This window comes from Aptenodytes patagonicus, chromosome Z (assembly GCF_965638725.1).
Source record: "Aptenodytes patagonicus chromosome Z, bAptPat1.pri.cur, whole genome shotgun sequence".
Classification (NCBI taxonomy): Eukaryota; Metazoa; Chordata; class Aves; order Sphenisciformes; family Spheniscidae; genus Aptenodytes; species Aptenodytes patagonicus.
In genome coordinates, this window is record NC_134982.1 from 57,491,468 (window position 1) to 57,506,261 (window position 14,794).

At 42.4% G+C, this 14,794-nt stretch overlaps 1 protein-coding gene across 3 annotated transcripts in view; it reads right to left on the reverse strand.

The window, feature by feature from the left end:
- Positions 1 to 409: 409 nt before the first annotated feature.
- CHRNA6 (cholinergic receptor nicotinic alpha 6 subunit) overlaps positions 410 to 14,794 on the reverse strand; it is a 41,893-nt gene continuing 27,508 nt past the window's right edge. The window contains exons 1-6 of one of the 3 annotated variants that reach the window (XM_076362772.1): positions 11,706 to 11,746; positions 8,651 to 8,790; positions 6,750 to 6,794; positions 5,531 to 5,640; positions 4,425 to 5,412; positions 410 to 1,561 (exon numbers count right to left, since the gene is read on the reverse strand). In XM_076362772.1, coding sequence (XP_076218887.1) covers positions 1,439 to 1,561; positions 4,425 to 5,412; positions 5,531 to 5,640; positions 6,750 to 6,776 — 1,248 coding nt within the window. In that variant the 5' untranslated portion in view covers positions 6,777 to 6,794; positions 8,651 to 8,790; positions 11,706 to 11,746 and the 3' untranslated portion in view covers positions 410 to 1,438. Of the gene's footprint in view, positions 1,562 to 4,424; positions 5,413 to 5,530; positions 5,641 to 6,749; positions 6,795 to 8,650; positions 8,791 to 11,190; positions 11,290 to 11,705; positions 11,747 to 14,794 lie in introns of those variants that run through there. The other 2 variants (XM_076362769.1, XM_076362770.1) reach the window with 2 other exon arrangements.

Consider the following 14,794-nt stretch of genomic DNA (forward strand, 5'->3'; position numbering starts at 1 on the left):
GGAACCTGGTTACATAGCAGCAACCTCAGCCCCAAAGGAAGTGTCCCTACAGTTACAGGTTTGCACACACAGCACTGGCCCATGAGGAGCAAGCAAAAGGAAAATTGCTGCAGAGCTGTTTGGACCAAGGTGCCCAGCTTTGCACAGGATTCATGATAGCCAGCCTTCTCCTGCTGGGATGTGTGTAACCCAAGTTGGTCTTGGGTTTTAAAAACACAGGAAAACTCAGATCAAACCAATATTGCCAAGCCAATTCTGTCTGTGATGAGTAGCTACTCAGGGACAAACCATTCCCTGTTGGGCTTATGTCTGAGCCTGAGCAAGCAAGAGTTTTCAGAGCAGAACCTGTGGACTGGGACCACTGTTAACCTGACGAGAGAAATGTGGCTTGGAAATCCTACTGGAGCTCACCAAGGTCTTGCTATTCAGTATCAGGAAGTAAAGGGGACTTTGATCACATGCAAAGTTAAGTGGCAGATGAACTAGTTTTTAAAGGTCTTAGAAGCATGTAGGTTTCAAATGTGGATTCCTCACATGGTAACCACAGATAGTTCAGGTTTTTTCTGGTTTTCCATGGTGCATCCAGGTTATTCCTCTTTGGTGACTCTAGGATGCTTCAAATGATGTCAGCAAGGCTACATGCAGTGCAAAATACTAAGTTGGTTTGTCTTCAGCTATGATTAAGTGCTTAAGACCTGTCTGACTTCAAACATAAATGTAACCATGTGCCTTGTTGATCTGGGCCCCTCACTCGTGTACATATATTGCAGAAGATGGGGACCCCTTATTTTAGATTGTATTAAAAATGTTACGGGGTCAAGGGATTGGTTTGATTGTACTTTTATTTTGATTATTGGCTGCCCTGACACAAGAACACAATAAAGAGCATTGGTCCAGTCAGTAGGACTATGGTACCTCATCTAAGTTCCATACCAGAGACTAGCTGTTGTACAAGGAGAGAAATAGAGAGGAAATGTAAATTAACTCAAAGCTGAGGAAGAGTTATGATCAGGAGAGAAAAATGAAGCCAGGTACAGCCCTCTTTGGGCAATGCACTCAGAAGTGCCTGAATTGTCCTAATAGCCCCCTGTACTGAAACCAAGGGAAAAGCTCAATAACTTCAGTCTGCTCCTGTGATCCTCAGTGCAATTGTTATTGCTGATCTCACTGAGGGAAAGACAGGCAGGCACTCTAAAAATCCCCGGCGTTCCGCTGTAGAAAGACCACATGCTCATCTCCCATTTTCAGTCCTCTTCTCATTCTGTTCTGGGTTGTTTGCTTTCCCAGAGGACCCTTCCCTCTCTTTCTCCTTTCCTCTGTGGCTGGGTGCTGAGGAGGCGATGAGTAGAGGGGTTATGTAAGAGGACAGAAATACAGGGGACAGTTCTAAACCAAAAATGAAACAAGAACAAAAGTGGATAAAAAGCAGTGGATCAAGTTATGTATCTGCTATTAGCGGCTGGATAAAGAGCCCTGCAGTCCCAAACACACAGAGGATTATAAATACCCAGAGAAATACTCTGTCGATCACCATAGCTACGTATTTCCAATCATCTTCCACCTGCAAGAGGAAAAAAAATGAAAAGGATAAACTACATGTAATGTAACATGCAATTGCAAGTTGGCATTATGCAGCAGAAATGTCCCTTGTGCTTTTGAATGTGAGGAAGAACATACATGCAGTCAAGAATGTTGCTTGTCGTGCTTATAGTTGCTGCAGTTTTCAAGGGTCTTTAGAGGGGGCTGATTTTCTAATAGTGTTTACCACTTTTGGCTGAGAACATTCAACACTGTCCTAGTCTGCTGAATTTTTCTAAATATTCAAGTCTGTTGGCAAGGTAAGGCTGTGACGCTGACATTAACAAATAGGATCGGATCAGGTGGTGGGTGCAGAGTGGGGTGGTTTAAGAGGAGGCAGAATCACCATAGCTGCACATCACTAGACCCTGTCAGAGGATTTATCCTGACAGCCCACACAAGAGACAGTTTGCTATTCTGGCCTGATTTGCCACAGTGTCACTCCAGTCAAGCCCCACTGATTTCAGCAGACTGGACAGCTGGATGCAGGGACTATAGCAAAGCAAGGTCCCTGGTTGAGCAAACCACCATGTCATGTGCTAAGCAGGCCACAGTGGATTTTGTATGTCTGACAGATACACCTTAGAACCACATTCAATGAAGTTGCTGTCCTTTAAACTGTACCTACATACAAGGGCCACTGCATCGGAAGAACATTCACTCGTATAAAACTAGTGACTGTTTAAGAGCTCTCTGCTGAGGTATCTTCCACTTGTTTTCCCAATTTCTTGATGTTTTCCTCCAAGAGGCTGCTGCTGTACTTCTTGTGGAAGAAAATGCAGCAAGAATGCCAGCTGCTGTAAATGTTGCCACAATTTTTAAAGGGCTTTTATTTTTACAGGACTAGTGCATGATATCACCCATATGGCTTTTATGGTTTTGTATGTCCGGCTGAAGCAGAAGCAGCCTGCAGAATTATTTCCTCAGTGCTTGCCTGAGAATAAAGCCCTTTTTTTTCCCGAAGAGAGGATTTTTCTCAAATGAAAAATACTGCTTCCCATCCCTAGTATGTTTTGAAAGGTAAGATACAGAGCTGCTGATGCACCAGACTAAGAATACAATTTCATGTGGCAGAAGAGATTTTTAAAATGCAAATGAGCAAAACTGGCAATTGAGGACTTATCAGGAGCCGTATAATCAAGGTGGCATGTTATTCGGACTGCTTCACGCAAAGCCTCTTCTTTTTTTTTTGGAGTGCATCAGAGAAATAAGCTGAATACGGTACATGGACATGTTTTATGCAGCTGGTGTGGCAGTGAGAGCAGGGCTAAAATGTTGGGGTCAAGCAAAACATTAAGGGCATAGGTACTAAGCAAGGCTCAGCTCAATCCCCATCCTCCTCTGTGCTGACAGCTTCCTGTCTTTTGCTTTGGGCTGGCATGTATTACCCACTCACCCTATGAATTCAGTCACCAGGCCTTAACCGTAGCCCTTTATTCAGAAAGTTATGGACTTTGTTTTCAGGTGAAACAACTTCTGCAGGACATAAAAAAGGGGAAAAAAAAGTAATTTTTGGGTTGCACAGAAGTTGCATGAATTTGTGCTGATTTCAACAAAATATTCTGATAGAAAGAATACCTCTCAACTTTTTCCTCACAAAGTATTTTTGTTTTTCAATACAAATACAGCAGTATTTAATTTTGAAATAGATTTTGCTGTCATAGAGCATTTAAAAAACTTCAAAACCAAAAGTAAACGTTTCGTGACAGATCAAAGAGAAATGTTTCATTAGGTTCTAAACACTTTTTTAAAACATCTTGAAGTGTCACAGAATTCCTGTTCCTTGTGAGGCCTGGATGCGGGGGGATGTCAGATAATCTTTCTTGGAGCTGCTTTTAGTTGCTTGTGTTTACACCTGAGGACACGGCCCCAGAATTCTCTAAATTCTAACGTGCATCACTTTCTATGATAGTAATCTCTGTTAGGATAAAAGATTTATAACCTCACACAAGCAAATCCATTAGTTCAAATGCCAAGACTCATTTTAAAACCCCGCTCTCTTTTTTCTTTGAATCTGCCTTTATTCATCTGTTGTCTGTTTTTATTCAACTGTCTCCCCAAAACTCAACTTTTATTTCAATATATGTTTGTCATGGCTGAAAATACTGTATTCCTGAAGACACAATTAGTCAAATAACTGTAAAAAAATCAGAACACGCCAGACTGAAACAAAGTACAGACAACAGCATTCTGAAAAGAATATCTTTACCAGATTTATCACTGGCTGAGAATAGTTCTTCTCCAGATCAACTACTGTGCTGTTAGACAAGCCCTGTTCTTTAAAAAGCAGTTCCGAAATTTGCTTGTTCTGTTACTAACACAGAAAAGCACCCTGCTTGGCAAATAGCACACTTAGTATTGAGATGTTGCTGCTTACCAGGGCTGAGCAGTTGGTGAGCAGTGGAAGAGGGCTGCTTCTGAGGATCTACAGAAGTAGGGTTGCAAGAGACCTTGAAAGGTCCCGTCTAGTCTATCCCCTGCCCCACAGCAGGATCAACTCTGCCTGAACCACTGCTGATCAAAGTTCATTCTTCATGGCCACAACGGGCTGATGCTCCTCTTCTTTTCCTTTGAAGGGTGAGCCTCATGTCTAACCTAAAACTGTCTTGCTGCTTAAATTATCCACTGGGGATAGAGGAAGAAGAGATGAGATTACTTTTCTTGTTCCATCCCCAATGAATGATTTATCTTCTCCCTTTCTGTAGGAAACTTTGATGCATTCACAGGTCTCAAAATTTCCTTCTCTAGACCCAACGACTCCAGTTCCTCTGGGCTGCCCTCCTAGATCACATTTTCACTTGCTGGAAGTGTGGCCCCATGCCCGGCTGGGTGGTTACCTCCCTTACCTCTTTGGCTTCATTTTGAGACCTCATGTTCTCTGCTATGAACTGAACGCTGCTAATGACATCCTTCACTTCTGGGGAGTACTCCATGTGCTCTGCCATCCATTTCAGCGACTGATGGCTCAGCCGTCTTCTTTTGGTGGTAGTGAGTTCAGCTGCCTTATCACAGTGACTGCATCGCTGCTCCTTGTGTAATTTGGTATCTTTGTGTTTGCTGTGCTTTGACTTGCCTGACGTATTGGCTGATCCTTTCTTGTTTTTTCTGCAGACGTTTTTTTTCTGCTGTTCTAGTGGCCTCTGCATCAACAGAACTTTGGGGAGCAAGCTAAGACAGACAGTTTTTACCCATTTGGGCATTGTGTGTGTGGTTGGAGTCCTGTAATGTATATTCAGGACAAACACTGTGATGACAATTGACAGAGTCACAAATATCATAGTGAAGAGTAAATATTCACCTACGAGGGGAATTACTAAAGAGGTGGATGGGATTGTTTCTGTGATCACCAGTAAAAATACAGTCAAAGAAAGGAGCACAGAGATGCAAAGAGTCACTTTCTCACCACAGTCAGATGGCAGGTAAAAAACTAACACAGTCAGGAATGAGATGAAGAGACAGGGAATGATCAGATTTATGGTGTAAAACATTGGCAACCTTCGAATATAAAAGGAATATGTTATGTCTGTGTAAATCTCTTCACAGCAGTTATATTTGATGTCATGTTTGTAGCCAGAAGCATCAACTATTTCCCATTCACTATTTTCCCAAAAGTCATTCATATCTACTTTGGATCCAATGATCAGAAGATCAATTTTGGCTTTGTCATAGGTCCATGAGCCAAATTTCAGCGAACAGTTCTGATGGTCAAATGGGAAAAATGTAATATCCATAGGACAGGAGCTTTTAAAAATAGCTGGTGGGGTCCAGGTGATCATTCCATCATAGCGAAGGAGGGCTTTGGTCTTGCCCTCAACTTGAAAATCTCCCACAGCACTAGAAAGACAAATGAGGCAAAGAAAAGAAAATTACCATGAAAGTAAAATGTCTTTCATGGACACTGCAAGAGGATACATTTGAGAGAAAGTGTAAAATGGAAAAGTGTTCATCATACTTATTATACAAGACAATATCTGGTTTCCAAATTTTATCTGCTGGTACCCGAACAAATTCAATGCCATCGTATTCTCTGGGATCCCATCGCAATTTGTTGTCATTCCAAATCTGAAAGAAGAATGGACAAGGATTTTAAAACCTTGTATTATCAGCAAATATCTGCTTCTCAGATATTTCTGTAAAATGACAGGCTATGATAAAGGCTGAAAGTGCAGCACGTGTAGAAGGGGACAATGGTCCGAAAGACAACATGGCCATGACCGGGAGAAACACTGGACATATATGAATATTGCTCACATTGATATGCTACTCCCTCCTCTGTGAGGGGATGGGATGCCATTGCTGACACGCTGAGATGTCTCCTCTGTCTTGCTACATCAGTATAGGCCCTTACCTGTGCAAAGTTACCTCCCCACTGCAGAGAGGAAATACAGGCCTTGCTGCTGCTGTCATGAGAGTGCACCCTGCAGGTTAAAGGAGGCCAGCATCGAAGGAGACCAGCATCCTAATGAGAAAGGAGGTGCACACTAACAGGCAGTTGCTGCCAGGGGACATTATTGGTTCCACAGGGGCAGCAAATTACCAAGTCAGGGGCAGCGAAGGATGCCCAGCAGCTCTCTTGCATTGCTGTTTAGTGCCCTATCACGGGGCCATGCTCCATGCTCTTGCAGCCTACACTGAAAATCCTGATCATAAGTACAGTATCTTTCACAGAAAGCTTTGTGTGGACCACAATCAGTGCCTGAAGGAAACTGGTTTTGGTGGAAGTTGGCTTGTTTTTCTCAGCAATTTAGGTCCTCTAAGGATCTTTGTCTATGTGTAAGTGTTAAAACCATCAGGAAAAATGAAGGCGTGTTCCTTTTGCTAATGATGTTTTGGTTGGAATCTTCAATATGGAGATGACCTAGGACTGCAGAGCTGCATATTTATTCACTTTTTAATGGGTACATCCAGCTAGATTTACCAGATAAACCAATGATCATGAAGTTGGAGGAGAATATACCACACAGGAAAGGTGGGAGATGTAACTTCTTGGAAATAAGAATAAAGAAATGACTTTTTCAAATGTGGCTTTGGTTAATGGAGCTTCTCCTTATTCATACCTTTAAAATCCTTGTTACAAAACAAGCACTTATTCCATAGATGTAGCTTATAAGGTAACACACATTTCATTATATCAATGCAAAATGCATGAGAAATGCAATGCAGCCACTTACGTGTCTCAGCCACAAATTTGTTTCCATAATCTGATTGACTTCATCCTAGAAAGAAACACAGGCATGCACATCTTCTCTCCATAAATCAGTTACAGTATCCTGAGATGGCCACAAACTTATTCTGATAAAAATGGAAACTAGAATTCCACATTAACTGATACCAGCTTTTTTCTGGCTATTTTCAGGGGGCTTACATATTGTGCACAGTCATGTGCAGCTCTACTGAAAAATTTTTACAGGTCTACTGAAAAATTATGCCCACAAATATCAGACTTACAGAAAGCTGCACTGTTTTGCCAGAGGCCTGAGTACCTGGAGAACACAAAACTTACAATTGCTCTGACCAGTAGCAGAGGAATAAGGTTCTGCTGGTGGCTATGAGTTTTGTTGGATTCAATGTTTAAAAAGCTCTATTTACACAGTACAGTACTGGTCAAGATTCAAGGAAAATGGCATCTGTCCCACAGTCTTCTTGCATTTCTATGCAAACCTCTAGAGCAGATGCAACCAGCATTAAATTAGGTCACTGTTATACTGAGACCTTCTTTTTACAGTCAGTTATTGCTATTGCCAATCAGCAATGAATCAGGAAAGTGCTGCAAGAGACACAAAAATTGGATACTGTTCTAATGAGCCTTCAGCCTAAAAGTATTCAGAAAGACTCGTATTAAATATATTTATGAATGCAGGCTGACATTCACAATGAAAATATCTGCAACAATATTGCTTTGGGTAGTTCTTAGTTTTTAAACATGTGGACTCAAAAAATCTAAGATATTTACAAGCCAAAGGTAGAAAATGTTGTAGATGAATTTTCAACATTGCATACTGAAAATTAAGCACAAATATAATTTTGAAAGGCCTGTAGGGTTCCTGTCTATGGGTTAAACTATCTAAGTTCTTGTAAAAATCATGACGCTTTTTGAGAAAATCCAACTGATTTACTTATGATGTTCCTTTTTTCCTCCAAAGGCAGCACTGAGAGCCAGGGGCTGCAATGTGAGGCAGAACTGCTGAAACCTGCCAAGATACCTGCAACACGGAAACAAAATACTTTGACAAAGGAACTCCAAAAGGTGACAACTGCCTTCACCATGAGGACTTACAATACCTTCATTTATAGCCTCAGATAACTTAGCTCCCTGGCTGCTGTTGAATGCTGCAGCAAGGGTTAAGTGACAGCCTGTCACTTCATTATGGACTCAACTAGGTACCTAAGAATCAAAACCCAGCCTCTGTTCTGTGGATAATATGCTTCACAGAGCAGACTTCAGCAAGGGTTAAGGCCAGGTTTTGCTTCTTCCACAGTCCCTCTGCCCTGCTCAGCAGGTCTGCCACCTCAGACACACTCACCCTTGTATACAGTGCACCCCAGAACACAAAACATTCATCCCCAGCTCCATGCTTTAAAACACCACTCTGCAGGCTGCACGTCTCTTACGTTATTTTGAAACAAACAGACTGAAAAAGCATGCAAAAAAAAGATTTTATCTTTCAGGACCACTGGGAAATGGCACTGGCCCCACAGGACAACTAGGCCATGTGCTACACAATGTGGATACAACCAGGTGCCTCTGGAGTGGACTAGCCCTGTGGAGAGTGGACTTGAACATTTGGTACTGCTGCTCTGGGTGCCAGAGGCTGCTGCCCAGAGCACAGGGATTTTACGCGAGTAAGCAAATAAATCTGTGTAGTTCGAACCGCTCATTTGAGCAACTGGAGCGACTCGGCTGACAAAGAGAACAGCAAAGGTCTCAGCATGTACACATATGCACACATGACAATGATGTCAGCTATGAGAGTTGTAGGTGCAACCATCACAATTACATCTGCTGCTTTAGCAATTTGCGTGTGTTTGCAACCATCCCTAAATCTCAGCAGTATTCTGTAATGAGTCTTACCACATTTGTAAGCTGGGTAATGGCCACTTCAAAATACACTGTGACAGGATCAGACACGTTTTCCACTGGCCTGATGAACTGGTTGTACTGGGAGAAGAGTTTGTGAAATAACCGTTCCTCTGATTCACAGGCTGTGGTATCTGTGTTGGTAAAGATAAAGAACAGCTATGTCAGAAGTAAGGAAGAGGGAAAGAAGGTGCTGGGTAACATACTAGTCCATGCTATATTTCTGGATCCTGGGCTTGCGACCACGTATTAAGACACAGCACAGAGAGAAGAGGGCTGCCAGTATGCGGTCAGTTGAAATCATTCTCCTGCAGGACGTGGCCCACTGCTCCCCATCTCCTCAAAGTGTAAGGTAATGGCCTGAATGGAAATGTCTCCTAAGCTGGATCTAGCCTATGGGCGTCCATTTGGCCCACCCTGATATCAGACCAAAGTAGAATAAGGTGGTGTGAAGTAGAAAAAACAGAAATGTGGTAGATTTAATCTTTGGGAGTTTTTATGGTAAAACTGAGTTTATGAAAAGCATAGCTACTTACTCAGAAATTAAAAGCTTGAGGCTGAAACTACTGGATCAAAATCTATGTCAGGGACTCTGATTAGGGGATTATAATGATGCCTCTTAGTCTTAAAAACTATGACTACATTTTATCCCCATGTTTGCTATTTCAGCTCCTTAGATAGCACAATTTTTGCTCTGAAGGAAGTTCATTTATTAAGTTCTGTGAGAAAAAAAGTGGAAATATTAAAATTTCTTATAGAATAGCATGCATCTTTGTAATACAGAGCTGTTCTTTGGGAACAAGCAGGTCATAGCTGTAACTCCCAGTCAATGCTGGACAGACCAGATGGCTTAGCGGGAATAACGTATATGACAGGCACTGAGCTGCCTCACTGCAGAGCCAAGAAGAATGCTCTCAATCTGTTACATACAGCCCAAACCTGAAATAGTTATTTTCACAGTGCTAAAGGCTACAGACTTTGATTTCAAAAGGAAAGATTAAAATCATGTGGACTGTGGCGACATCAGCTCAGAAGAATACTTTTCTTGAATAACTTTGCTATTTCAATGCACTACTATAATTCAGCACTTAAATTCAAAATACTTTATATGGCAAAGATTTAGACCTTGCTCCTCATATTGAGCACAGCTGTGTTATCAAAGCTATATGATGATGCCACTGATACAACTGAGGAAAGATTAGTTTTTCAGATACATGGTCATAAGTTTTTGCATTAGTCCCAGACTGCACTAGAACACGTCAGGAAAGCAATCATGATAAGCCTCTATGACTGCAATGATTAAACATAGACGGGGTTTGTGTCAGGCAGTATGGTCTCTGGCACAGCATAGGACATAAATTTGCAGTTTACATTTCCTTCAGTGAACACAAGGGCCTGTGGTTGCACAGATGTCCTACAGGGAGATGCTTAGACTCAGCATACTGCACTGTTTTCATGCTTAGGCCATCCTTCCCCTGTTTTTGAAAAAAATTACATTTCTGCCTCTAAGGTGATACAAAGCATGCTCATATTCAGGGGGTTATCATGGCTAAAAGCTGAAATGTTGGTTACTGGTGACTTACATGTAAGGAAAGAAAATTCTAGTAAAACTTCCATGACTTGATGTTTTGTTTCATCTTTTTAGAATCATAGAATCATTTAGGTTGGAATAGATCTTTAAGATCATTGAGTCCAACCGTAAGAATGTCTGTAAAGTTTGGATGTTTGTATATCATCTATTGTGCCATTCAAAAACAAAATTGCAATTTCCTTTTCAGATTTCCTCATCATCATCCATCGTATCGTGACTAGAAGTACCCTACTGTGGGAACATGAGTTTCTTACCAAAGTCTCATGATTAAAGCCGGTGAGTCTAAAATCATGTTTCATTTGAAATTTTCCTACTGGCTTCTTAACAGACACATGCTTTAAAATAAAGTAGCAGAACCAGACAAGTATTTAGGCCTTTCATTATCATTCCATCGGTGCTGCTTTAAGACAATGCCTTATGCCTTGCTAACACAAGCACTGTAATTCATACATGTCTTGGTCATCAGCAGAAGTGAGACTTTCAAAAAAGATGTAGTGTCTTAAAAGCAAAAATCCTGCTGAACCTTAGTGAGACTTGTGCATGGAAATCACTCAAGCATATTTAACCATAGATCACAAACAACAGTGAACAAAAGTATATCAAGTTCTCACTTTTGAAGGTGTGAGTACCGATCGTGCACATCTTTAGCCTGCATTTGCAAATAGCAATTGCAAAATTCAAGCACCAAATGAAATTACTAGAACTCCTATTTCATTTTCATTCTTTGCTAGAAACAGTTCCTCAATTAGTTATCAAACCAATATGAAGGGTTTTATGTGTGAAAACTAGTATTGCTTTAGCCCTCTTAAAATACGGTTGAAATGTTATAGATTTCAGGTCAGAAACAGCTGGTAGAAGCTTTACATTTAATTCATTCCAGGAAAACAGAAGCAGAGACAGTGACTAGAAAATATTTTAAAGACTAGTATCAAAGAGAGCCTACCTTTAATCAAAGATGTGAACACGAATGCCCACACACAGAAAGCTGGGTAACACCAACATAGCCACCTCTCAGGATGCATTGCTAGCAGCAGTATAGAGCTTCTTTTTCAGAAGAGAGGTTTGGGGAAAGAAACAGAAGGCAAGAAGACATACAAGCCCCCTGGACGGTAAGTAGGCGGTACAAAGATGGATTTCAGTTTTGCATTTGCAGCAAACTCTGCAGTCTGCTGGGTAGAGCAAAGCCTTGCAGAGTTGCTGCCACTATCACCAGGCGAGGAGAGCTTATGCTGTGCAGAGAGAAGGGAGTCAGGCAGCATACTATCAGGTGACTTTTCACATTTCCAGTCACCCGCACCCTTGCCTCTGGGGGAATGTATAAGAGTGCAGGAGAAAGAGGGAAGGCAAGACACGGGGCAGCCAGTGTGGAGCAGGGGGAGGAATTCACTCAGCCCTCCACCCACTGGTTAAAGAACACTCATCCAAAAGCAGCTGCTTTAGCTATTGCCTGGTGCTCACCTGAGTGAGTCCGTCAGAATATGCAGAGATGAAACAACTTCAGTTTCTTGGCTGAGGACTAATTCTGCAGCAGGACAAACGGATGATATGTGGTTTTAACACCTCTACCAGAAACCACCCGAACCTTGAAATAAGCACAGCATCATGTGATAGAATTACTTGACAGTATTCTGAGTGAATAAATCTAAGGCAAGTGGATTTATTATTGCCATCTGACATGAACAACTAAGCATACTAAGTTCTTTCCTGACAGACAAGTCAGCTTACAACATGAATTTTTTCTACCTTTTTTTTTTGTGTGTGTGCAATGATTCCTGTGCCAGTATCCTGCTAGTGTGGAAACAGAGCAGTAGAATAAAGAAAAAACGTCAGGCGCTGTTACAGAAGTACCTAACAGGCCAAGTTCACTGGGACAGAGTGTTACTCTTAATCACAGAAGTTAAAAAAACGGAGATCATGATCCTGTAGAGATTAATGCGTGTTCACTCCTCAAGCATTCAGTATGCATGTCCTTGCAACAGGAATGCCTGAAAAGAATCTGTAGGCAAAGGGTCTGAGAAACTGAGGGCCTTTTTTAACCGCAGAGGGGCGGAAGGCACCACAGGTTACTTGGTGCTGTCCAGCCTCCCAGAAAGCAGCTCGGACAGGGAATCTTCTTTATGTGTGCTCAATCCAGCATGAACAAGTCTGAGTGACTGGATGAATGATTTGATCAAAACAGAAACACTGCTGATTTCCAGGCAGTTACATTGCTGTGTGTGGAGAGAAGAGAAAAGCCGTAAACAGAAAAAGGATGCCCTTCATACTGCAGAACACAGAGGCAATGCTACAGCTCAGGATGAGAAAGTGATTTATCTTCTACACAAGTTGTTAAAATATGGGTAGAAGGGAAGAGGTCTGTTTGGAAGAAAGAGACTTAGGAATGAGTTGCCTGCATAGAGAAGATATCTGAAAGGGACAAAGTTGCCCACAGCAAGTTTTGAGGGATGAAAAGGCAGTCTTGGAGGATTACTAACAGAAGCCCTACTCTAGAGCTCACTGGAGTCAGGGGCCTTGAGCAGAGAGCTGAGAAAACAAAAAAAATCAAACCGTAAGAGCGTTTGGGGGGTTGAGAGTCATCTTGCACTCTCAAAAGCAGCAGCAAACTAAACATGGTTGTACATGGACACCACAAGGCATGGCTATGAGGCATCTCCAAGCTGAAGTTAGATATAAATTCTCCTTACAAATGATTTTAAGATGAAAATGTGGGTTTCAGCATAGTGATTTTTCTTGTAAATTTCCATTTTGCCAACATTTTCCAAGGAAAAAAAGTAAAAACCACAAAAAACATTTTGCTTTGTGTCTGGTTTTCCCAAGTTGCAATGTTTGTTAGAATGATGTGAACAGTCCAGGTCTATAACCTTGCAGTTCCCTCACCTTATTCAATGAAGCTCATACTTCCTCCTTGAATTATGCTGCCCTTGGTGCACTATGGATAATAGAATTATGCAGTCATGCGGCATCACAGGACGTCTGTGTCTGGCTGTAGTCATGGCATATGCACTCCTGTTAAAGTCCAGTGCTTGTAGAAAGATGACACGTGGTAACATAGTCAGATGCAATTTGAAAACAAACTGACCCCAAATTAAAACGTTTTGACATTTCCAAACTTTTTGTTCTTAGAAAAAACTGACAGGCCAGGGAATCGGGTGTGAGCAGTTAAAATACCGGCAAACATGTATCTGGGTTAAACGGAAAGGTCTTCAGAGGTGAGGGTAATGAGTGTGTTTCCCTTCTGGAGAGAAGGAGAGCAATGGCAGGCCAGCTGGCAAGGTGATCCTTACTGCCACACTTGAGGTAAAGAGCTGCTTTGTTATGGGGAGGAAGGGCCTGGTGAAGCAGGCTGAGTTAGGAGACAATACCAATCATTCAGTGAGCAGATGGCAGGAGGGATTGTGCCACACCTGCCCTGCTGGTAGGACCCTGCTGGAGTGGGTGCTGCCTTTGGGAAAGGCTGAAGAGGAAGGCAGAGTTCCAACTGGGCCATGACAAGCAGCTGATGAGGCATCCAGATGGAGAGTCCAGAGAGACCGGCTGAGGTATTGCCTCAGCGACAAGGAAGCCAGCTGGAAGCGGAGAAAAAGTTTGTGAACCATTGCTGCTAGGGAAGGTACCTAACTGAATCTAACATGAACTGGCCAAGGAAGGTGTCAACATGCCAGGCTCAAACAGCAAGCACATACTGACAGGATTTCACTCTCCCTTTGCCCTCCATGTGTGGAAGAAGAGGCTGATTTAGTCTCTTCACAAGTGCTTTTACTCTTGAAGAACACAGTTACTCAGAGCAAAATCTTTGGCCTCCTTTCTTCAGGTGAGGTGGCTTAGGCAAAAGAGGACAAGCAGCTCACAGGGATGCACAAAATCTGCCCACTATAAGGGTTTCTAGCACATGGATGCACTTCACCACTGGAGCTTGACATTGTAAAAGTTGCATGGTGTTGACTGTGAAAAAAACATCAGGACCCATTTGGAGGGCTGCCTGTGTGCCCTGTAACTCTGGCTGAAGGCACATGCCCCAGTGCTATGGCAATCCTAATGACAGATCCTGACTTTTGGAGTCAGGCCTATGTTTGAAAGGCTGATTTTTCCCTCTAGAGCCAAGTAATTCACTGCTGGAGAGCCATCTCTGAATTGCTTGTAGGCTTTGACAATGCAATGGGTTCATCTGCAGTGGGGTTGTGACAAACACCTTTTCCATGGTGAGCCACTCATGCCCTGACCACCTGCTGAAAAGCCACTGAACCCAGTGTGGGAGTTCACTTCCCAGCCCTGCTAACTGTTTGCTAACTACCACTAGGTAAGTCAGTTTGCACCTAGGGGCACCTGTTCCCCTTTCCATTGCTGGTCTAGAAGCAATGTGAGGGGATGAGCCACTTCTCACTGTTTTCTGGCTCAGGACTACCTGTACATTTGCTTGTTACGGCTGCACTGAAATAGCTGTGAAGACTGCTGGGATCTCAGCAGCATTGCATGTTAGGTCTACTCTGCTACTTACCGCTTTTGCAAGCAGACAGCTATTAAGGAAGCAATCAACTCAGCTACAGCTC